The 22,829-nt window shown below is 47.3% G+C and overlaps 1 protein-coding gene across 4 annotated transcripts; it reads right to left on the reverse strand.

Moving 5' to 3' along the window:
• Positions 1–1,484: 1,484 nt before the first annotated feature.
• On the reverse strand, positions 1,485–22,594 carry HPS1 (HPS1 biogenesis of lysosomal organelles complex 3 subunit 1). Of its 4 annotated transcripts, none has more exons than XM_079977206.1 (19): positions 22,277–22,594; positions 20,940–21,056; positions 20,360–20,497; positions 19,446–19,588; positions 18,008–18,116; positions 17,235–17,395; positions 16,878–16,992; positions 11,851–11,943; positions 11,480–11,549; positions 11,018–11,085; positions 9,375–9,542; positions 9,118–9,297; positions 8,858–8,925; positions 6,976–7,101; positions 6,296–6,366; positions 5,473–5,612; positions 5,157–5,270; positions 4,715–4,797; positions 1,485–3,350 (listed from the first exon to the last, which is right to left on the reverse strand). In XM_079977206.1, the coding sequence occupies exons 2-19, from the start codon at positions 21,054–21,056 to the stop codon at positions 3,188–3,190; spliced, it is 2,127 nt and encodes a 708-aa protein (XP_079833332.1). In that variant the 5' UTR covers positions 22,277–22,594; the 3' UTR covers positions 1,485–3,187. The 4 variants fall into 4 exon arrangements, with proteins under 4 accessions (XP_079833332.1, XP_079833333.1, XP_079833334.1 ...); XM_079977207.1 differs by having other exon boundaries at positions 16,890–16,992; positions 22,277–22,592; XM_079977208.1 differs by lacking the exons at positions 11,018–11,085; positions 11,480–11,549 and having other exon boundaries at positions 22,277–22,593.
• Positions 22,595–22,829: the final 235 nt, after the last annotated feature.

Here is a 22,829-nt window from a genome sequence, read left to right on the forward strand (position 1 = left end):
CTGGGCTGCAAGAGGCGACTCAAAACGACCCTCGGTGAAAAAAAGATAGGCGTGAAATCCAGCTACAAAGACACCAAGACTTCCTTGGCTTGGCCACAGTGTTTAGTGTTGTTAGATTTCTTATTTCCAGGCAGGGAGCAGCAGTCAGTCAGACTCAGCAGTGAAATTCTATGCATGTTTACTCAGGGGTAAACCACTGTCATCGGTCAGGCTTACTTATTGGTGTCTTGGGCTAGGACCTGGGAGACAAATCCCTATTCAGCCATGAAGCTTGCTGGGTGACCTGGGATAAGTCACAATCTCTCAGCCTGACCTACCTCACAGGGTTGTTTTGAGGATAAAATGGAGAGGAGAATCCTGCATACCAAGTGAGATATAAATGTAATACAAATAATATATATTTTTTCTGATACATTAAGTTTAGAATTATTTTATTTATACCCTGCCTTCTAAATAAAAGCCCCCAGAGGAACTTAAGCATATGGAACTATATTGTGTATTGAATTGTTTACTGTTTTTGCAGGTTTCATCTATAGTGTTTGGGTATTATGCTGGTGTGGATATAGATTGACATATTTTACTTTTAAAATGTTATGGTGCACTTTGAGCTCAAGTATGATATTGGAAAAGTGACGCAAGACTTTAAACCAAATCAAGGAACTGTGCTCAGAGCACTGCAGAGTATTTTCCCCTTGCTGAATGCCAACGCAGGCAGGCAGCTGAGATGAGAAGGGTTTCCAGTCAAGCGTTTAAAGAAATAATTAACCTCTGATATCTATTGGTATAATTATATACTACACTAGGCTGATATATCCACTATCTTATACAATGTTTTTGGTACCAAACCATCCCTTTGCAAATAGGGATCTCTCAGAGATTGAAGAATATTTTTGCTTAGCATTTTAATGAGAATGTGACCATGTGACTTAATTTTTAAACAGATTGGTTTCCATCTGAAGGAGGAAATGGCAATGTAGAAAGGCACAGCTTTATACTGTTTGTCACTCTTTTCAGCCTAGAAAACCAATATTTGATGAAATGGAAGCATACTTTAGATTCTTTCACAAGTGGGACCTGCAGCAAAACATTGTGCCCGATTCAGGGTTCCAAGTAGCCAGCCATGCCCCAAATCCATGGTACCCCATTCCACCTTCCCTCTTTCCCACTTTACACTTTTAATCCCCACCTTGTAACAAAATAGCAGCACTGTACGGTCACCAAGTATGCTCGGTCCTCATTTGGCTGTTGTTGGTTTCGCCTGCCCATTTTAACAGTTTTTGTTTCTGAAGACTTTTTAGTATTTCATTCAATGCTTGGAGTTTCTCAGAGCCTCTTGGCACATGGATGGTATCTTTTTTGCTAAACAAACACCCACACTTGGATTAGGAGTCCACTATTAGTATATATAGAACCTTTAATAAAAGTCTGATGCTGAGGTCCTCTTTGCTCTATGCCCATCATCCTTGGAAGAACAGCAGCCAACCTTTTCCTGACAAATGCTTTATTCCGCTGAAAGCTATCCTCAGAAGAAGAGGAGGATATAAATAGTAGACAAAATGAATAAATAGTTGCACAGCAGGCAGAATTTCAGCAAGCACAGCCCTCCCTTCCTTTTATTGCCATCCCATTTGGAAAATCTGTCCATCGTGTAGCTGTTAAGAACACAGGGCTTGCTTAGAGGAAAAGGTGGCAACCTCAGCTGGGAGTTCAGCAGTATAAATACTGTATCAAACAAGAGCTTTATGGCAACTGATCAACAACCCCAGTCTAGTGAAGGGGAACCTGTGGCTACGACTGCCCACCATCTCTTACAGTTGGCAGAGTCTGCTGGAGCCTAACAATGTCTGCAAGGCAGCATGGTTCCCCTTCCCTGACCTAGTCCAACCTCCTGTTTCTTTGTTTCCTAACAGCAGAGCTTGCTCTGAAGTTATTCATGAGTCTGAATCACTATTCAGAAAGCACTGCAATAAGGACACAGTCTTTCGTAAAGCTTTGTAATGTAGATTATATTGGGTATTTTCATACCCCACCCCATTATTCTCCTTTGCAACATTTTATAAGAAATCATAATTCCTCACAGACATAAAAGCTCTTCTTTTTGCAACTGAATTTGTATTGTATGTGGGACATGAATATCGCAAAAGAGAGAAATAGTGACCTAGGGGTAACATTTATTTTAAGACAGCTAATACAGTTCATTTATAAAACGTTTAGCTTACTCCAGTTTCCTAAACATACAATTAAAAATGTTACCAGAGTTTGTAGCCAACTTGCATACCAATTGCAAGAGATATTTCTGTCCTACAACCCTGCACTGCAGAAAGTCAATGGTGGTTTTTTTGGTATGCAAGATGCTTTCAGTTAAAGGTTTATTTGTGTTTATTTATCTCCCTCTTTCCAGGGGCTGCTTCCTTGAAAGGGACACTTTGCATTTATCTGTGCTGTGGGAAAGCATCCCACACCCTCCAAACCAAACTTCAATCTCAGAAGTACAAGTGCCAGGTTTAATTTGCTGATAACTCTCAATCTTTTATGTTAGATCACACATTTCTGAATGCACTCAAGCCTACAGAATTGTTCAGCTGAAACCGGTCACTTTTAATATGGGGAGGGTTAAATGCAGTTGGCTCTCCTCACACTTTTCCTTCTCCACTATGGGAAGATGAGATTCCCCAATGGCAACAAAAACTAATTTCCAACTGTGGAGCAAGTTTGATGATGTACCAGGCTCCAGGTTTGAGAGCCCATTCTCAAAAACCCTTCCACAAGTGATGGTGTCAAGAAAAGCTTTGCTCCAGACTATTCCTAGCTGCTTCAGGGGGAAATTGGTTGTGGGCATCTCATGCTACAGGTCTACAGGGTTGACCTTTCTGGCTTACAAACCTCTCTCTCACAGATGGAGAAGACTGTATGGGGATGTGGTGCAAGGAGATGGAGCTGATCGAGTCAAACTTCACACAGTGTCCGTGTGCCACGTGTCTCTAGCATTACCTTGAAAGCAATTTGGTCCCATTAGTCTCAATGTCCTGAGCAAAGCCACTATTCCTTTGAGACAAGGATATTGGGTTCTGCATGGCAGGCAGGCAGGCAGGCCAGAACCCAAAAGAAGCAGAGACATTAGAGATCTGAGGTGCAGAGTCCAGAAAGTGGAGTCCCTAGCATGGCGCTGAGGCAGCAAATGAAACCCCTAGAGCAAGGGGATGCGGGTTGGCTCCCAAAGTCGCCGGGCCAAGTCACATGCCTGCTGGATCACAAACTCAGCTGGCACAACACCCAGGTGGATGGTGAGGAGTTCATAGCACTTCACCACTTCGTTCGCATGGGTCCTGCTGCAGTAACGGAGCAGCTTCCTGCAGGGGAGAGAAGGTCGGAAAATGGGGAAGAGGCAGGGCTGCTGGGACAAGGAGGATTCCAAATAGCTTCCCTAGCCCAGCCAGAAGAGGGTGCACTGCTAAACTAGAGACAGGATGGGGGGGGGGACAGCTGAAGCCTATCCATGTAATCCAAGGGGAGCTGAAGGCTTGTGTTGCTCCTCCTAGGCTTATAGGGAGCTTCCAACCCCCCCCCCCCAACCTCAGCCAGCAGGACCAATGGCCAAGGGAGGATGGGATTTGTAGTGCCAACATCATCTGAAGAGTCACAGGTTTTCCACCCCCAGCTTAGGAAATCCCGAAACATGGGATGATGAGGATAAATAATATTACCACCCACCCTACCCCATCCCAGGGCAAGTAAGAACATTAAAAACAATTAAAAACAACTTACAGCCACAGAAATAAGGTGGTTCATAAAAATATACCGTATTTTTCGTCCCATAGGACGCTCCATCCCATAGGACGCACCTAGTTTTTTGGGGGGGAAATAAAGGAAAATTTTTTTTCCTTTATTTCCCCCATAAAACCAGGTTGGGGAAACCGAACCAGGTCGGGGAACAGCAGGATGGCGGCGCTGTGCCTCCTTGCTGTCCCCCGAGCTTGTGGGGCTGGCCGATGTCTGTCCGGCGGGCGGGGCGCTCTGCTTCAGGGTGTCCCTCGCACCGGGCAGCAGGCTGCTATCCGCAGCGTGGGGAGCCCTGCAGGGAACTCCCACAGGGCTCCAACACACTGCAGATGTCTGTCCGGCGGGCGGGGCGCTCTGCTTCAGGGCGCCCCTCATGTGGGGCGGCAGGCTGCTATCCGCAGCGTAGACAGCCCTGCGGGACCTCCCACAGGGCTGCCTAGGCTGCGGATGTGTTCCCGAAGCGCCGGGCACTCCGCTTTCAGGGCGCCCGGCGCTCCGGGAAGCAGGCTGCTATCTGCAGCCTAGACAGCCCTGCGGGAACTCCCGCAGGGCTGCCTAGGCTGCGGATGTGTTTCTGAAGCCTGGAGAGCGAGAGGGGTCGGTGCGCACCGACCCCTCTCGCTCTCCAAGCTTCAGCGAAAGCCTGCATTCGCCCCATAGGACGCACCCAGATTTCCCCTTCATTTTTGGAGGGGAAAAAGTGCGTCCTATAGGGCGAAAAATACGGTACTATACTATATGCAATAGAAATTCCCATGAGGTTGCAGGCAGCGCTCTGCATAACCATATAAAGGTGCCAGGATGAGGAAGAGGCTGGGTGATGGGCCAAGCTGTAAAAGGATTGCCCTTTTCCACCCTGGATCTTCTGGCTGAAGTCTCCCTCCAAGCCCTTCATGTATCCAATAGTATCTGGGGCACTGGAATCCTTGCTCACCTGTAATAGTCACCGGCCAATGTCCCAATGGGGGCTGAATCATCTGAAAGCACCGGCACTTCCGTAACCTCCAGCCTGTAACCCTGCAGGGCGTGGCAGCAGAAAGGAGAGGTCAGGGACAGGACAGGAGCTTAGGGACCACTGCAGGCATTCTTAGGCTATGCAGAGACAAATGTCTTCAGCCCATACTATCCACACCATAGCGGAGGACACTGTTTATGCACCATGTCAATATCCTATCCTTCCTCCTGAATGCATCATTTGTAGCCTCAAATCATCTCTGAACAAGTTAGGATGGCTGACTGCAGCTGAATGATCATTTGGTGCTGGCATTCTTACATCCAGAGTAAGCGCTCAGCATCACCTCGACGTCTTACAAAGCTGCAGGAGATCTCTGCATCCCAAGCCCACCCACCCTCTCCCCCAAAGCTCTGGCACCTACCATCTCGTTCTCAAACCAAAGAAAGTAGGTGCAATAGTAGTCTCCGTCCCGGACTGTCACCGTGGTATAGCCCTTCTGCAAGTAGCTTCTCGCTAGCGCCAGCAAGGACCACACCTGGGGAGGAAGAGACAGGGAAGACAAAGAGAAACCCAGCACCCCAAGACCTCCCTTTCTGAGCCCCAAATCACCACTTTAAAATTCTTGGTCTCTCCTCCAACTCCCATCACATGCTCACGTTACTGGGAGCTGCAGCGAAAACTTTGCAGGCAAGAAGGGAGCAGGAGCTGGGGCTCTTGCATAGGCTGGGGACATTTACCTTCTGCTTGATGAAGGCAGGCAAAGGCCCCTTGCCTAGCTCTGAAGCAGAGTCCTCTGCAGCTCCGAGGGACGGAGCCACCATCTGCCCCGCTGTGCGGTCCACGTAGATGAAGTGCACCAGCCCTGGGAATTCCTCCAGATATGTGGATGGCAGCCAGTTAAGGGCCTGTGGCTGGGGAGAAGGCAGCTGCCCCTCTCGACTTGGGTGCCTGCCCCACTAGGATCCTCCCCACAAAAACCTCTCAAGGAACAGGGATGGGGTTCTTGACCCAAGTGAGCAATGGAAATCCTTCAACGTCTCACCCCCCACCTCCAGACCTTAACGTTTGTCCAAGGACAGTGTACTTTCCTGGTACAACCTGAGAACCTTCGCCAGCCTGTTCCCAACACCGGTGGAGCCCAGGAAAGAACTAACCTCAACATTCACCTGCTCCAGCTCTGCGCCCAAGACACAGAATCATAGAATTGGAAGGGACCGTGAGGGTCAACTAGTCCAGCCCCCTGCAATGCAAGAATCTTTTGCCCATGGTGTGGCTCACACCTATGACCCCGAGATTAAGAGTCTCAGGCTCTACCAGCTGGGCTACAGGAAATGGCCCAGGTGGGGGTGGGAGCTGAGTTTCTTGTCCCAAAGGTTGCTATGCCAAGTGGGGCGGGGGCAGGGAGTACTCTTCCACAAGACCAAGGTATCTTCAGCCAGGGAGGGGGAGTACTTCACAATCACTTCTCTAGGAAGCTCTCCTCCTCCTGGTGTTGTTTGGGGATGCTCAAAAGTTCTCCGGGAGAAAAGAAGTGAATGGGACCAGAGAAAAGCATGGAAGGATATGACACTATGGTAACATTGCGCTTGCTCTTCACCAGCAGGAAATCTCTCCAGTCTTGCAGCTTGTCCCTGCCAGCAAAAAGGAACCAGGAATAAGCTACAAGGGCCAAGAGCTCGGGGCACATGTTGCCTTCCTGCCCGCGCAGCAAGTGGTGCTTGGTTGCGAATCCGGAGTTTCCAACCCCACCTTGGGGGAAAAAGACAGCAAGCCTTTCAATTCCCCAATATTCCTTCCTTAGTTGGCCACTATCATAGGGAGAAGCAGGCACTAGAACCAAAAGTGCACAGGGTAGGAAGAGATGGGCATTCAGGTGGAGGGTCCAAGAAGCCTCTAAGCAGCCGCTATAAGGAGAGGAGCATGACTGGGGTGTACCAGCTTCTCCCGGACAGCACTGAATGGATATAAGAGTGGAAGAGAGCTGTGCTCAAGGGAACTTCAGGGTGACCTTCCAGCAACGTTCCTCAATGTAGGGTCTCCAAATGTTGTTGGACTACAACTCCCATCATCCATGGCTAAGCTGGCCAAGAATGATGGGAACTGTAGTCCAACAACAACTGACCAATACTGCCTTATGGGATATCCAGCATGAGGTGCAAACTCTCAAATGCGTACAAGTTCAGATATGCCACTGCCACCCTTTCCCATGTGGTTTTGCCATTGTGCTCCATCCCACTCACCGCGTCAGCTGCTGCACCTGGTCCAGCAAGTTCTGCGGCAGGCCCTGCGTCCCAGAGGATCCGAGAAAGAGCTGCCGATACACGGCGCACAGCTGCCTCCGGATGCGGCAGAAGGCCTGCAGAAGCCTACGGCAAAGAGAGATCAGTGTGCCTCTGAAGCAGCGGGGGGACTTGTTTCAGGTTGAGGGCCACATTCCCTTCCCAGGGGCCACATGGAGGAGCGATGGTGGGGCCAGAGGCAAAAGAGGCCAGAGCAACAAATGCAAAATTTACCTCTGTACAGAAATGCCAGTTTTCACACCCACCTCTGTCCTCCCCATCCAGGCAAGCCAGAAGCATTATCTGAATTTTGTGACCTATGAAGGGCTTTCAGGATCCCTCCCCAATGTCCCTTTTTATGTGTGTTCATGATTATTTGTGAACATTATGCTATTGGTGTGTGTGTGTGTGTCACATGGCTTCATTTACAATCAGCGCAGATTCCACAGATTCCTGCTGAAATCCTGCAACATTTCATACCACAGATGTTCTGGAGTTTGGTTACCCCCCCTTTCGTTGTGCTACAGCTGCTCTGGACAACATTAGGGAAGCATTGCAGAAAAACTCACCACTAGTGCACTAGGACTGCTGTCAAGAACATGTTGCAGGACACACCTGCCACAGAACACCTGTCTAAAGGGAGTATCTGCAACAGTCATGCAGAGAAAATGGCTTCTTTTAAGCAGAAAGCAGTAGGAATGGCCCCAGAGTTCAAACTGTGTTTCATTTGTACGTGGTCTCCATCAATACATCATATTCGTTAACCTATAGAGATTAACTTGGTATTGTTAACATTTTCCCCAAGCTGCAAGAACTGTTAAATCCATTCAGCTGGTAACTCCATTAGTGTCCCAAGCACAAATCAATAGGTGAAAAGACCAGACTGGTCCTTTCGGCCATTTCTCCCCCACTCTATTCAATGGGAATCTTTTTCTCTTCCCCTGTCCCTCCAGCCCCTTTTCCAAATGCACGCCAAATCTTCCCCCTTCAGCTACCAGCCAGGCCTCCTTTGGCCCCTGCCGAAGTTTGAACTCAGCACACGGTAGCCTATTGCATGTCTGGAAGGAGGAGGAGGGTTTGAACCCAAGCCTTCTCCCTCATGTGCTCTTCACTATGTGCAGAGGAAGCTTTGCTTGATTGTGCACACACAGGGGAGCTTCAAACATGCATTCGTAAGTGGTACAGTCCCAGGCAGCTGCGTAGCGTGGGGGTGCAGGGGAGGCCGGCCGCACCGGGCGCAACATCTGGGGGGGCACGCTCGCACTCACAGCTCTCTGCCCCCTGCTAAAATCCACGGGTTAGGGGGCGCAAATTACTTTCCTTGCCCCGGGTGCTGACAACCCACGTTACGCCACTGGTCCCAGGAGAGCTATACTACCTGCTAGTTCTGTACATTGGTTTCCATTTTTACCTCGTATTTTTTGCTCTTCCAGATTTGTCTGCAACCGTGTCTCACAGCTGTTGAAAGAGAATTGCTGTGGCACGGATGCATGCGCACCCCCTCACACAAATAAAAATTTGACAGCAAATTGCTCAGATCCAGCATGACCAGGAACCTTCTCCTTTCCTCACAGCATGTCCAGCCAGCTGCTTCCTTGTCCCAGGACTACAACACTCACAGTCCAAAGAGCCCTTAAGCTTCATAGACCTCCATTATCCTTTTCATCACTACATTTGCATCCGTGAAGGGACCACGCATGGCTGCACCATTGCCACCTTTCCATTTTATCCTCAGATGAGGCCAAGGTATACTAACTGGCCCCCAGGATGCTACCCCCAAATTCCTATCCCAACCCTGTATTCTAATCTCCCTCACTTCAGCCCAGCCCGGCCAGTAACTCACTCGCAGGAACTCCCAGTCTCGTTCCGAGAGAAAGCTCTGTTCTTGAATTCCAGCCAGGTATTCTGCAACTGAGAGGGAGAAAGAGAAAGAGAGAGAGATAGATGTGCTCCTAGGTGCAGCATCATTTCATCTCTTTGCAGGGTCTGCTCTTACCCAGCGGTTCTATTGCCCTTCCTACTCCTGTAAATGGGAACTCACCCATAGCTCAGGCCTGTTCATGCCTGCCTGGGCAGCTCCTGTGTAAATCGGCCAAATCTCACCTGTGGCTCTTGCCCACCCAACCTCCTGACAAAGTTGTCCATCCGATGCCGGAGTTCCACGAGGACCGGCTGAGAGCGCAGGTGAGGCCTGATCTCCTGCCCGTCTTTCAGCTTCTTCTCCAGCACCAGAAATCCATCCAGCAGCTGGTAGATGGAATGTGCCACGTGGGAACTGGGGCTCTGTGAGGCAGAGGGGACATTCAGTGAGATCCAGGCAGGCTGGGCATCATAAACACCTCTCAGGAGAGCTGGCTCACCTTAGTGAGGAGCACCAGCGAGATTCCTGGCCAGAGAGGCAGGCAGTACATCATGTGGGGCATCATGGGACAGTAGCCTTCCTTCAAGTTGGCGTCCAGGAAAATTCTCCGTGGATTGGTAGCCTCTGGCGCTGGAGGTGCCAGAAACTGCAGCGAATCCTCAGCCATCTGGAGAAAAGATTAGCATGCCGTTGTCACAGAACTGGGATCTGTCTGACCGGACATAGAGCATTCTTGGGTGAAGTGTCTCAAGGACTCCTGTTTCTCCACAATTTTAGGAACTAAACGGCTGCTCCTTTAACAGGAAAGTGAAGCAAAAGCTCCATCTAGTGCCAGTTCTAGGAAACAAGCAGAGCGACTCAATTCCACAGGCGAAGGAAGTGGGGAGGGAAACTGAGCTCAGAGGAAAGGAGGCCTCCAGAGTCAAGTTAGTCCACCCCCCCCCTCACCCCCCCCATCATCCTTTAAGCCAAGGCGGGACAGCGCCCCACCTAGTTTAAAGCAGAGGCGAGGAAGCCTGTGGCCTTCCAGGTGTCCTTGGACTTCCACTCCCCATCAGCCCCCGTCAGCTCAGCCATTTGTCTGTATCCCAACACCTGGAGAGTCACAGGCTTACGGTCCTGGGCTCAAAGAACATGCAGCCTCAGAGCCCAATTCCATTCCTCCTTGCCCCCACCCACCACCAGGATCCCTTCAGGTGGAAGGGGAGAGTCCCCTTCACTGCTGATGGGATCCTGGCTGAGGTAGGGAGTGGGATTAGGGATTAGAGGCATGAAAAACAGGACATGCCTGGCTCCCAATCCCAGCTGGCTAACTGCTCCCATCCGCATGCTGCTGGTAATAGTGGGGCAGTACGAATGCATAGACCTGCTCCCCTGCCAGTTTTTCCCATTTGCATTTTTTTGGGGTGGGAAAGAGGGCAACTGAGGGGATCTTGTTCCAACCCTTTCCCTGCAAGTCCAGGAGATCTCTAAAGGCTCTCTTGCCCATTCTTCTCCCCTCATTTAAGCCCCAAGGTCATCCATACACAGACACCCTGGTCTGCCAGCATAGGGAATGTTAACTTTACTACAATGTGCTTCAGTGAGCTTTATATGCAATTTCAATGACACCACAAAGGTTGCATTTGTGGTATGTTAATGGTTCAGGTGGTGGGGAAGGTTGTCCCAGATTTCACAGTACTGGGAAGTAAAGTATAGAAACATTTAAGTATATAGAAAGCAAGCAACACCTCTATCAAGCAAACTGGGAAATGTGATCACATAAGGGATCCCTAATGCCTGCTGCCCTAAAATCCTTGTGGAATGGATCCTCTTTGTCCAGCTTTCATTATCGGAGTTTCTTTCTTGCCGTTTCTCATCACATGTGGTGCTTTGCACAATTCTGAGAAAGCTGCTTCCGTTCATTTCCCCATTTGTGGGGGACATAACCACAAGCTGCAAGGCTGATGCTCACAAAAAGCTTTGAGGGTGGTGAAAAAAACTGATCATGTTCCATATGATCTGGCTACAAGAGAAGTACAGGTGGCCAAAAACAAAACAAAAAAAAACCAGACAGACCCAGAAGAGAATGCAAATGGAGAGAGCAGAAAGGGAGGCCCAGCAGAAAAATCCAGAGCTGCGATCCCAAGCCCAAGCACATACCTGGATGTCAGCAGAATTCGTCTCCCCCTCACCCTGAAAGTCCACACCATCAGCCCAGGCCGTGCTTCCTTCAGGCAACAGAGAGAAGAGACACCAGATACCCCCAGCACCACAGGTGGGAACAGTTAAGGTGCCTGCCAACAGCAACTAACAAAAGACTCGGAACATCATTTTGATCCAGGTACCTCCTAGCTGGGGCAGCACCTACGCTTAACCCCATCCCTTGGCAGGCGCTATAGGAAACTGCTTTTAGAGCACACATTCTGAGTGCCAGTCAAGCAGCGGGGCAATGCCCCTTTCCAAAACAGGGAGGGGGAAATCAGATTTCCACGCGTTCACCACTCAGTCAAGCCAGCTGACGTGCAATTCACCCTTTGTTTCTTTGCATTCTGACAGCTCACCCCACATCTACAGGAGACCACAGTCGCTTCTCAGACTCCTCCGCACTGACCCCAAACTCACCTGTGCTCTGTTGGCTAGGGGAAGCCTTGGGGGTGTAGAACTCCTCGGGCATAGAGAGATCATCTGCTACCTGAGGGAGGGCGTAAGGGAGGGTGTGGGAGGGAACAGACTCAGCACGAGCCCAGGCTGGCTCCCTCCCCATATGCCAAAATAGGTTCCACCATGGGATCTCAGTAGGACAGTGATGGGGGTTTCACCATTCCTAGCAAATAATGAATCGCATATCATTTGCCCCAGCAACATCCTAGTCTCCCCTGCTTCCCTCAGGTTTTAAAGCTAAGCCTACAACCCAAATCCTGATCAACCACAAATTCCAAGGACCCAGGGTTGGGCCTTTGGGATGGGAGGCCCAAAGCCCATCAGATACTCACCTGTTCTTGGGAAGATGCATGGGAACAAGGGCTGTTCATTGGGAAGTTTTCACTGCTATGGAGCCTCTGGAGACTTGACTCATCCTCTGAGAACTAAAAGGGACAGGGCTCAGCCATCTTTGGACAGCTGCCAGGATTCACCCACCAATGTTGGCCATGCTCCTTCCTGCCCATTTATTAATAAAAATTTTGCCTTTGATAGTGTCTCTGTCCTCACAAGGCAGCTTACAGACTCATTCCTTATACTATGAAAGAGCACGTTTCTAATACAGCAGCACAAAACGTTATCATGAAAAATACTAACATTAAAATAAAATGGCAGCAAACAATTTGCAAACACTGAGCTCCATGAAATTTTCCAGATCTGAATTGTTTCTTTAAATAAGTGTTTGAGGACCTCCTACAAATGAACAAGGAACCTGTGCCGATCCATTGCTTTAATTTCCCACAGTGCTCTGGACTCAGTGTCAGCCCAGGACATTATGGGAAATTAAAGTGGTGGTTGAGAGGCCTATTGAGGCATATAAGAAACTGAATCAAATTCATTCAGTGGGAATTTGGACCTGGGTCTCTGTGGTCTCTAATGATTAATTCACAATGATTCTCAAGTACAATATATGAAATTAGTAAATAAAGAAGTTGAATGGAAAATTAAACAAATGAAGCAGAAAACTTTTGAATCGGCAAATAAATGTGGAAAGTTGCTAGCATGGCAGCTGAAAAAAAGACAGAAGTTGAATACGGTAACCAACCTTGAGATAGAGGGGAGAAATATACAGAAACCTGAAGAGATTAGAAAGTGTTTCCAGAGATATTTTAAACAACTTTACACGCAGGGGCCGCAAAAAGAGTTTGACATAGACCAATTTTTAAAGACTAACGGATTACAAGAGCTATCTCAAGAAAATAAGATGATATTGAATTATGAAATAACAGAACAGGAGATTGAAGGTGCTATTCGGAATATGCAGTTGGGCAAATCTCCAGGACCGGACGGGTTAACCTCCAAATATTACAAGATGTTGAAAGACTATTTAATTTAACCACTAAAGGAGGTGTGTAATGAGATAATGGAGGGGAAGAAGGCACCAGATTCATGGAAAGAAGCTTTCATCACGCTTATACCAAAATCCGAAGCTGAAAAGACACAACTTAAAAACTACCGTCCCATATCCCTGTTAAATGTGGATTATAAAATTTTTGCAGACATTTTGGCAAATAGACTGAAAAGAGTGTTAAATGAAGTAATACATAAGGACCAAGCAGGCTTTCTCCCTGGAAGGCATCTGTCTGACAATACAAGAAACATCATTGACATATTAAGAGTTATTGCAGACGAATATAAATACAAAAGCAGTGTTAATTTTTATTGATGCGGAGAAGGCCTTTGACAACATTTCTTGGAGTTTTATGAAAAAAAATCTTAAGGGAATGGGTGTGGGACGAGGGTTCGAAAATAGCATAGAAGCAATATATTCGGAACAAAAAGCAAAATTGATAGTTAACAATGTGGTGTCAGAAGAGATTAAAATTGAAAAAGGAACACGACAGGGGTGCCCTATCTCTCCATTGCTATTTATTTCGGTCCTGCAAGTGCTCCTGAATCTGATTAGGAGGGACCAGTTGATTAAAGGGGTTCAGGTCGGAGCTAAACAATATAAACTTAAAGCCTTTGCAGATGACTTGGTCGTAACGTTACAGGAGCCAGAATCTAGTACGAAAAGAGTCTTAGAACTGATTCAGGAGTTTGGTCAGGTAGCAGGATTCAAATTAAATAAACAAAAAACTAAAGTATTGGAGAAAAATATGACTTCAATGGAAATAGAAAAGCTTCAGAAAGAGACAGATTTAAATGTGGTGAAGAAAGTGAAATACCTAGGGATAAATATGACAGCTAAAAACCTGAATTTATTTAAGGACAATTATGAAAAATGTTGGTCAGAGGTAAAGAAAGATTTAGAAACATGGTCAAACTTGAAACTCTCCTTGTTGGGCCGAATTGCCGCTATAAAGATGAATGTTTTGCCGAAAATGTTGTTTTTGTTTCAGACTTTGCAGATTGTGGACAGAATGGATTGTTTCAAGAGGTGGCAGCGAGATATTTCTAAATTTGTCTGGCAGGGCAAAAAGCCCAGAATAAAATTTAAAATATTAACCGATGCTAAAGAAAGAGGGGGGTTTGCCCTGCCAGACATGAAGCTTTACTATGAATCAGCAGCTTTCTGCTGGATTAAGGACTGGCTACTTCTTGAAAACACTGACATTCTAGACTTGGAAGGGTTTAATAATGCGTTTGGATGGCATGCATACTTGTGGTACGACAAGGTAAGAGTTCATAAAGTATTTAAGAACCATATTGTCAGGAGAGCAGTTTTTAATGTCTGGATAAGATATAAAGACTTGCTAGAAAATAAGACCCCAAGGTGGTTGTCACCTATGGAGGCTAAGGCTCTGAAAAAGCTCAATATGGAGGCCAAATGGCCGAAATATTGGGAGATATTAGAACAGGAAGGAAACACATGGAAATTGCAGAGCTTCGAGAAGCTAAAAGATAGAGAGTGCGAGATTGGCTACACTACTACCAAATTAGAGAGGCTTTTAACATGGACAAGAAACTAGGTTTCCAGGTGGAAAAATCGAAACTAGAAACGGAATTGTTAGAACCTAAAACTAAGACATTGTCAAGAATGTATAACTTGCTGTTAAAATGGAATACTCAGGATGAAATGGTTAAATCAGCTATGATTAAGTGGGCACAAGACATTGGTTATAATATTATGTTTGCTGACTGGGAACGGTTATGGACCACTGGTATAAAATTTACGGCATGTAATGCCTTGAAAGAAAATATTATGAAAATGATTTATAGGTGGTACATGACACCAGTCAAGCTTGCAAAGATATACCATTTGCCTGATAATAAATGTTGGAAATGTAAGGAAACTGAGGGAACATTCTTTCACCTCTGGTGGACGTGCCCAAGGGTAAAGGCATTCTGGGAAATGATCTATAATGAGTTGAAAAAGGTATTTAGGTATACCTTCTTGAAGAAACCAGAGGCCTTTCTTCTGGGCATTGTTGATCAGAAGGTGTTAAAGAAGGATAGAACCTTTTTTATGTACGCAACAACAGCAACAAGAATACTCATCGCAAAGTATTGGAAGACACAAGATTTGCAAACTCTGGAAGATTGGCAGATGCAATTGATGGACTATATGGACCTAGCAGAAATGACTGGCAGAATCCGAGATACGGGAGAAGAACAAATAGAAGAAGAATGGAAGAAATTCAAAGATTATCTGCAAAAACATTGTAAACTATATGAATGTTGATATGATGCAGGATATTGAGACAATGTGGCATTAGTGACAAAGCTGAAGGAATGTGCAAAGATGTTTCATTAGTAACAAATAAGAGAATCACAGTTTAGTTAACCTAAGGATGGAAGATAAAAAGATGAGTGGATAGCAGCAGGAATGGTTAACTTTAAATAAATTAGACATATTAATTTGGTTAAAATAGGGGAAAAATCTGCTGAAACTAAATTGGAAATTTGAAAACAGAAAAGGGAGATGTGAGGAAGTCCGGAAAGAAAGCTGTATGAAACCAAGAATTGAACCTTTTAATTTTGTTTGATTTTTGTTTTGTATTGTTTGTTTGTATTGTTGTTGTGATGTTTTGCTTTTTGTGTTACTATAAAATTTGTTGAAACTTTAATAAAAAATTATTTAAAAAAAAATTCACAATGATTCTCTCTGACATTTAGCTATTCAAGTATCTAGACAGACTTCACACAGCACAACAGCTCTTAATCAATGTTGCTTTCTTTGATATGATTTATTTATTTTAAAGTTATTGTGACTTTTATATTGGAACAGATTAATTAATATTTGATGTTTTATTATGCTTTTGTGTTGGAAGCCGCCCAGAGTAGCTGGGGCAACCCAGACAGATGGGAGGGGTATAAATACAAATATTATTATTATCATTATTATTATTTATTAATCCAGGGTACCCATCCCAGCTCCTGTTTAGATTTTATTAATTTTTATTTAAATATTTTAAGCTTGCCACTTAGGTCATAGCCCTCCCAAGGTGGCTTACGCACCAAATAATAATAATAATAATAATAATAATAATAATAATAATTTTTTATTTATATCCCGCCCTCCCCAGCCGAAGCCGGGTTCAGGGCGGCTAACAACAATAAAATAATACAACATTCTAAAATCATTTAATTCTAAATTAATTCAAATCAAATTGATGGCAACCATTGGGAGTCAGGTGGAGTTCTGTGAAGATTGCCAAATATAATGTACATCTTTAAAAAACCATCCAAATGCGAAATCTAGTTACAGTAGCCTGATAAAGCATAGGTCAATACACCCCTCAAAATGCATAAAACACAATTTAAACCTTTTACCAAAGCCTGTGTGGGACGCAGGTGGCGCTGTGGGTTAAAGCCTCAGTGCCTAGGACTTGCCGATCGAAAGGTCGGCGGTTCGAATCCCTGCGGCGGGGTGCGCTCCTGCTGCTCAGTCCCAGCGCCTGCCAACCTAGCAGTTCGAAAGCACCTCCGGGTGCAAGTAGATAAATAGGGACCGCTTACCAGCGGGAAGGTAAACGGCGTTTCCGTGTGCGGCTCTGGCTTGCCAGAGCAGCGATGTCACGCTGGCCACGTGACCCGGAAGTGTCTCCAGACAGCGCTGGCCCCTGGCCTCTTAAGTGAGATGGGCGCACAACCCCAGAGTCTGTCAAGACTGGCCCGTACGGGCAGGGGTACCTTTACCTTACCAAAGCCTGTAGCCACATCCTAAAAATTCTGCATGAAGGCCTGTATTGCAGAGGCAAGTGCAATTCACTTGGAAGACAGCTCTGGGACAGTAAAATACCCCCAAGCTCCCAGAATCTCACTTACGCCCAACTCCACACAGCTCAGTCTAGCTTAAGGTCGTTGTCTGAGAAGATCCCAAAGAGAAATCTCCACAAACACAGAGCCCCTTGTACGAATGCGTCTCCTTCCCCACCTGGGCAGGTACCTGGGAGGCTGGCAGCTCCTCAGAAGCACTGCTGGGATACAGATCTTGCACAATCAGGAGGAGCGTGAGCAAGTCAGCAGGCCGCAGAGAGCTGGCATTCCGGCTAGGAGGCAGGTAAAAGAGAAGAGGTGAAGACACGGCCATCTGTTAGGGGAGCCACATATCGGAAGGGGGGAGGTATCCTTCTAGAGACAACCAGAGGCCCAGGGTGGTCTGGCTGGCACTGAAGCTGAGGTGCGGGGTGCCAAAGGAGGCAACGGGCACAGTGGAAGATGCTGGGCGGGCATGAGCAAGACGTGCCTATGGGGAGGATGAGGAGACTGCAGAGAGGAACTGGGGGTTTACCTGGAGTAAAAGGCAAGGAGCTTGGTGTGCACGAGCAGGAAGGCATGCACGACTTCGTGTCCAGCACGCTCTGGGCTGCCATTGATGTGCTGCACAACCTGGCGCTCCAGGAATTCAATGCACTGCTCACACAGCTGAGGGTGGATCAGTCGCTCCACGGCCTAAAGAGGGTGGCGAAGAGGAACAGGTTTGCAGCACAAGGTCTTCCCTCCCAGCCCTGGGATGTATGGTCCCTTACACAGAGCCCAGGCAGCAATTATCGTGAGGCACACAACATGAAAAGCCCACTTCCCCAGCTCCATCAGTCTATGCAGATTAAGGACATGCATTACCTGCTACCCACTTCAGGGGTAGGGAACCCAGGCCTGGGAGGCCCTTTATCTGGCCTCCAGGACTCTTCCAAAAACACAGCCCTCCTCATCCTGGGCTTCTTAGGGAGGAAGGGTGGGATATAGATCAAAAATTCAATTTAATACTGATAATGCATCTTGCTTCCCTGGATGCAGAGGTGTTGAGGGTGTATGTTGTAGCCTCTGGTTTTTGCATGCCTGGAATGTAGCCTAGTAGACAATGGTAAGAGACACAGCCATTGCTCGATGTTCTTTTGCTTCTGGCTCAATGTGTGTGTGTTGGAAAAGGTGCCTCATCCCTGTTCTAGGGAGCAACACACACGTTTCCTGGCTTGCTCCATCCATCCTAGGCTACCCAGTAGAACAACTGCATCCCTGGCTTCATTCCAACCACCATTTTTCGACTGCCCCAGTCCACTTTACCTCCACAGCAAAGCTTTGGTCATCCTGGCGGAGTTGGTGATGGGTCTGAAGGAGGCTCTGGAACAGTCCCCAAATGTGAGCCCGCTGCTCAGAATCCCCTGGGCGCAGCCTACAAAGCAAGAACCCACAAAATCAGTGGAGGCCAACGGTTTACCTCCAGGGCAGAGACAGAAATCCTCAAACTTACGGATTGTGTTAAAATTACTTAATGTTACATAAAATGGTGCATAATTGTCCTATTGTATTCAAGTTACTGTGAAGAATGAACACACAGCTGAAGGTTTGTATTTTTCCACTGCAAAAATGGGGTGAGTTCAGTTTTATGTTTTTTGGGGACAAAGTTTCAAAGTGTTTACTTATGACATAGCCCACACCACGCACGAGTAGTTTTTCAAGCATACAGAGATCTCCCTGAACATTAATCAAAATGCAGCAAGCTGGAAAAGAGAGAGGATTCTTTTTTTTGGCAAAGATTGAGCCTTATACTGCGACCAGTGTATGTAATACTAGAAATGTATAACTGAGACAATGTATCTTTTATTGCTTTTGTAAAGTTTAAAGAAGGTTTCTGCAAATAAGGCTTTAAAACTTATGCGGAGAATTTATTTCTACATAGTCAAATCAAAGATAACTTCTTCGGGCTACATTCATAATCTTCAGATTGCACCCAGGGCAAAACAAAAAAATTCCTTCCAGTAGCACCTTAAAGACCAACTAAGTCAGTTCTTGGTATGAGCTTTCGTGTGCATGAAGTGTGCATGCACACGAAAGCTCATACCAAGAACTGACTTAGTTGGTCTTTAAGGTGCTACTGGAAGGAATTTTTTTGTTTTGACTATGGCAGACCAACACGGCTACCTATCTGTACCCAGGGCAAAGTCAGCTACCTGCCTGTGGAGCAGAGAGGCCATACAATTCATCTCTCCTTGGTCTTATCTCACCTGTGTAACCATCCCCAGACATAGGCATTGTTGCACTCAAACCCCCAAACAGATCCTACTTTGCTGTTACTTTTCTGCAAATCATAGGGAAGGCAGGCTGTGCTGCCTCAGGCTCTTTTCATGTGCATATAAACCATAATTTGCACTATGGTGACATCCCATGCAGCTACTGCTCAGTCTTCCAAGAATACTGCTCTCACATGGGCAAGGTTGTCGCATTAAGGCTTCCCTTTCCTTCATGCACCAGGAGGTTATGTGCCCAGGAAGTATGACAGTTCCATACAAACTAGTCTCACATGTGCCAGCTGTGTGGAACAGCACCAAGGAGAAGCTGCTTTCCTGTGGCTCAGCACACTGGGACTTCAGTGTTACAGGGGCCTGAGAAGACCACATGGAAAGCAGGTCCCATATGCTGTGAACAAAACATCCCATCCAGGGATGGAGGAAAACAAGTTCATCACAATAAAGGAAATCCCCGCTTTGGCACGGTAACTCACTCTCTGCGGAAGAGGTGGCTATCGAGCGTGACTAGTCCAAAGTGAGCTTCAGCCAGTCTCCTGAGCACATACAGCTTACGGCGCAAGTCATCCTCACTCTCGGAGCCATCGCCGTTCACAGCAATGTACAGGCACTCACCAAACTGTAGAAGCAGCAAGAGGATTGCTATCTCAGTCATTACAAGGAAGATGAACACAGATGTAAAATGATCATGGAAATATCTAAAGTCCCCTTTGGTGTTTATTTAAATAAAACGGATCTGCGCAATGTCATATTGTTCGGGTGCGAGGCCTGATTATTGTCTTCCAAAACAACTACTCTATTCCGAGCTGAAAAATGGAAAGCGCAATGCTGGTTGTCAACAAAAGAGGTTTAACGACTCAAGGCAAATCTTTAAAAAATGTAGTATAAACAGCAACAACTGGGAAACACTGGCCTGAGAGCACTCCAAATGGAGAACAGCTTTTACCAAAGGTGTCATGGACTTGGAAGACAATCAAACTCAGGGAAAAAAGGGAGAAATTCACTAAGTGGAAGACACGTTTGGCAAACCCTCACCGTATCAGATCCCACCCAGAAACCTATGTCCCCACTGTGGAAGGACGTGTGGATCCAGAACTGGCCTCCACAGTCACTTACGGACTCACTGTTAAAGACAGTGTTCATGGAAGACAATCTTACTCAGCTATGAGTGATCGCCAAAGAAGACGACCTCCCTGTGACTGCAGGAACAAAGAAAAGCTGCTTGGATGACACCCACCCACCCCAATTTAAATAATATGGGAGGCCTCATGTAGCTGCATTGGCTAGCCTCTACCCTCCACTGCTAATAAATGTCTCAAGGTGACTTAGTCTGTCCACTAAATTCCCATCAACATCTATACATTTCTAAGCATGTGGCCCATTCGGTTACCATATGTAACACATAGAGGTGTTCGTCATTTTCAGAGGAGAAGCAAGTGTATGTGTCCCCCAGTTTCTCTAGCAGTGTTGTGCAGGAGATGATCATGGGGGCAAACAATGTGTTGATGCTGTCTTCCAGAGCGTGGGCCTGTGGAAAGAAAAAGAGGGGAAAGCAGCTGTCACTGTGCCATGCCAAGTCCCGCCACATCCCATGCGCATATGCATGGACACCCATGGACAGGCCATAACCCAGTTGCCTCCCAGCTACATATCTATATATCATATCCATTAGCTATCTAAGAACTTGGGTTTTCTGGGCAGTGTACTGTTGAAAACAATGAAAACATTTTTAAAATAAAAAAGCAAATATGAAAGCAAAACCAGAACAGGAAAAAATAACCTGATCCTGTTCAGACATGCCCCAAAGCTTTTATAAGCATACACACTTCCACCTCCAGTACACTTTCCCCCATCACTCCAGGAACTTTGCAGAACATCTTTCTTAAGCGCTGAACGCAATGCCAGCAATGTCATTTTGGCCCTGCATCCATTTACTCTGGTCTGTTTCCCTCCATCCCTTTAAATCTCACCTCACCACCACCTTGATCATGGCCCCCAAAGCGCTGGTGCAGAATCGCCATGAATTCTGGGTCAGCCCAGTAGAACAGGACCTCTGCCACCTCACTAGTAATCAGCACACACTTCATCTGCAAATAAATATATGTATTAATGCATCACCTAGGCCCCTGGTACAAGGCCCCTCCTTAGCTTCCTGGTCCAAATGTCAACCCAAGCTGGTATTCAACTAAATAGTTGCACTGGCACAAAGATTAACACTAGCACAATGGGATTCCCCACCCTGTCCCCAGACCTGCTCTAGAGGACTAGAGGTAACACCAGAACAAATTTAGAGTTAACAGAGGGAGGAGAGTCCATTTTGCTCAGCTCAGTCCTATGATGCATTTTCAGTATGCATGTGAATCCGTCCTGCAAAATTCTGACAGTCGGAGGTGACCTTTTTGGAGAGTGGGGGAAGGAGGCAGATGAGGAACACAACATAGGCTTGCAAGCTCCTTTGTAAAAGCTGAGGGTTATCACTGCACAGGAGACACTGGAACCATTCCCCACACCAGAGAAATACATGTCCTGGTTTCTTTGCCTTTGACAAACACTCCTTGTCTCCCCCTGACAATAGATGAGCTTGGAGGCTTAATTTCCAATAGCGTGCATCTCCCCTACTGCTCACAAACCCACAGGCATCCTTGTGCTATTGGGCAATTGGAACAACTGTGTTTGTATTTAATTATCTGCAAGTATGAAATGGTAGAATTTTCTTCCCTATTTTGTATTGCATAAATTAAAGATAAATATAAAAGGGACAAGATGACCATCCAAAAGCACTGACCCAACTTTTTTTGGCATCCATTTGTCTCCAGAGACAATGGAGGAGTGTGCCTTTGGGGGCAGAGTCAAACCATTGGAGAGTTACAGCGCCTGTTGTGGCTGTAAAATCCCATACAGTAGAGACATGTTTTGTTGCAGATAGGGTGGACTGCAAGCTGAGTAAAATGCAGCGTGTAAAACAAGGGCTGCTCTTACTTTGGACGGAAAACTGGGTTACTTTAGTAGCGGGGCGGCGTAAAAGAAAGGAAGCTCTCTTAAGTAATCGTCGTGGGCTACCCGGGCCTGATCCAAGCTCCCTTCCCAAGGGCCAGGTGCAACGAAACGAAACCATTTTCCGCCCAAACTTGGGGTAGAAAGAGGAAATTCAGGCAGGTCCACCGTTCGCTGCAGGAAATGGAAGCGGGAGCAAGCGAGGGGGAGGAAGCCCCGTTGGCTGCGAAGTGCCAAGATCCCACGGAGATCGCCCTCCCCGCCCCCCACGGAAGGCGAGGGGGCGCCTCCGGGCCCGCGCCGACAGTCCTACCTTCCCCGCTCCAGAGACCCCCTTGCAGGCAAGTCGCTGGCGAGCAAGGCGGTTCCCCGGAATCAGACGCCGCCGGCGGGAACCGCGCAGGCTGCTGGGCGATCCTGTCCCGAAGGGGCTCCACGAAAGCAGCCCCGAGGAAAAGCGCGCGTGACTCCGTCCCGGGGAAACATGTCAGCAGCCGCGGCGACTCCGCCCGGGGCGGGGCGGGGCCAGGAGCTCCTCCTCCTCTTCCTCCTCCTCCGGGACTGAGTCGAGGCGCCTGGCAAGGCTGCCTTGGAACTTGCTGTCGCCTCACCTGGCGCAGGGGGCGGAGAGGCGCAAACTCAGCCGGAACTAAACTTCTGCGAAGATCTTGGGCGGCGGCTGCGCCCGCTCAGCCAACCACGTCCTTTGAAATGGGGGCGGGGGCGGGGCGAAGGCAGGATTGCCCTGCAGCGATTGGGCGCAGAGGGAGAGGGCGGCAGGTTGTGCACCTGGGCGCGCTCCGCCCCTGGAACCGTGCTCTAGGTTCGCTGATTTCTTTTGGGGAAGAGCTCCCTAGGTTCGTGCA

The sequence above is a fragment of the Podarcis cretensis genome (assembly GCF_951804945.1).
Source record: "Podarcis cretensis genome assembly, chromosome: 5".
Lineage (NCBI taxonomy): Eukaryota > Metazoa > Chordata > Lepidosauria > Squamata > Lacertidae > Podarcis > Podarcis cretensis.

Coding starts and splice junctions, on each gene's coding strand:
- HPS1 (XM_079977206.1), bottom strand. CDS start 21,056: ATGAAGTGTGTGCTGATTACTAGTGAGGTGGCAGAGGTCCTGTTCTAC. Junction 20,498..20,939: donor ATGATCAAGGTGGTGGTGAG/GTGAGATTTAAA, acceptor TTCTTTCCACAG/GCCCACGCTCTGGAAGACAG. Junction 4,798..5,156: donor TTTGGTTTGAGAACGAGATG/GTAGGTGCCAGA, acceptor CACGCCCTGCAG/GGTTACAGGCTGGAGGTTAC.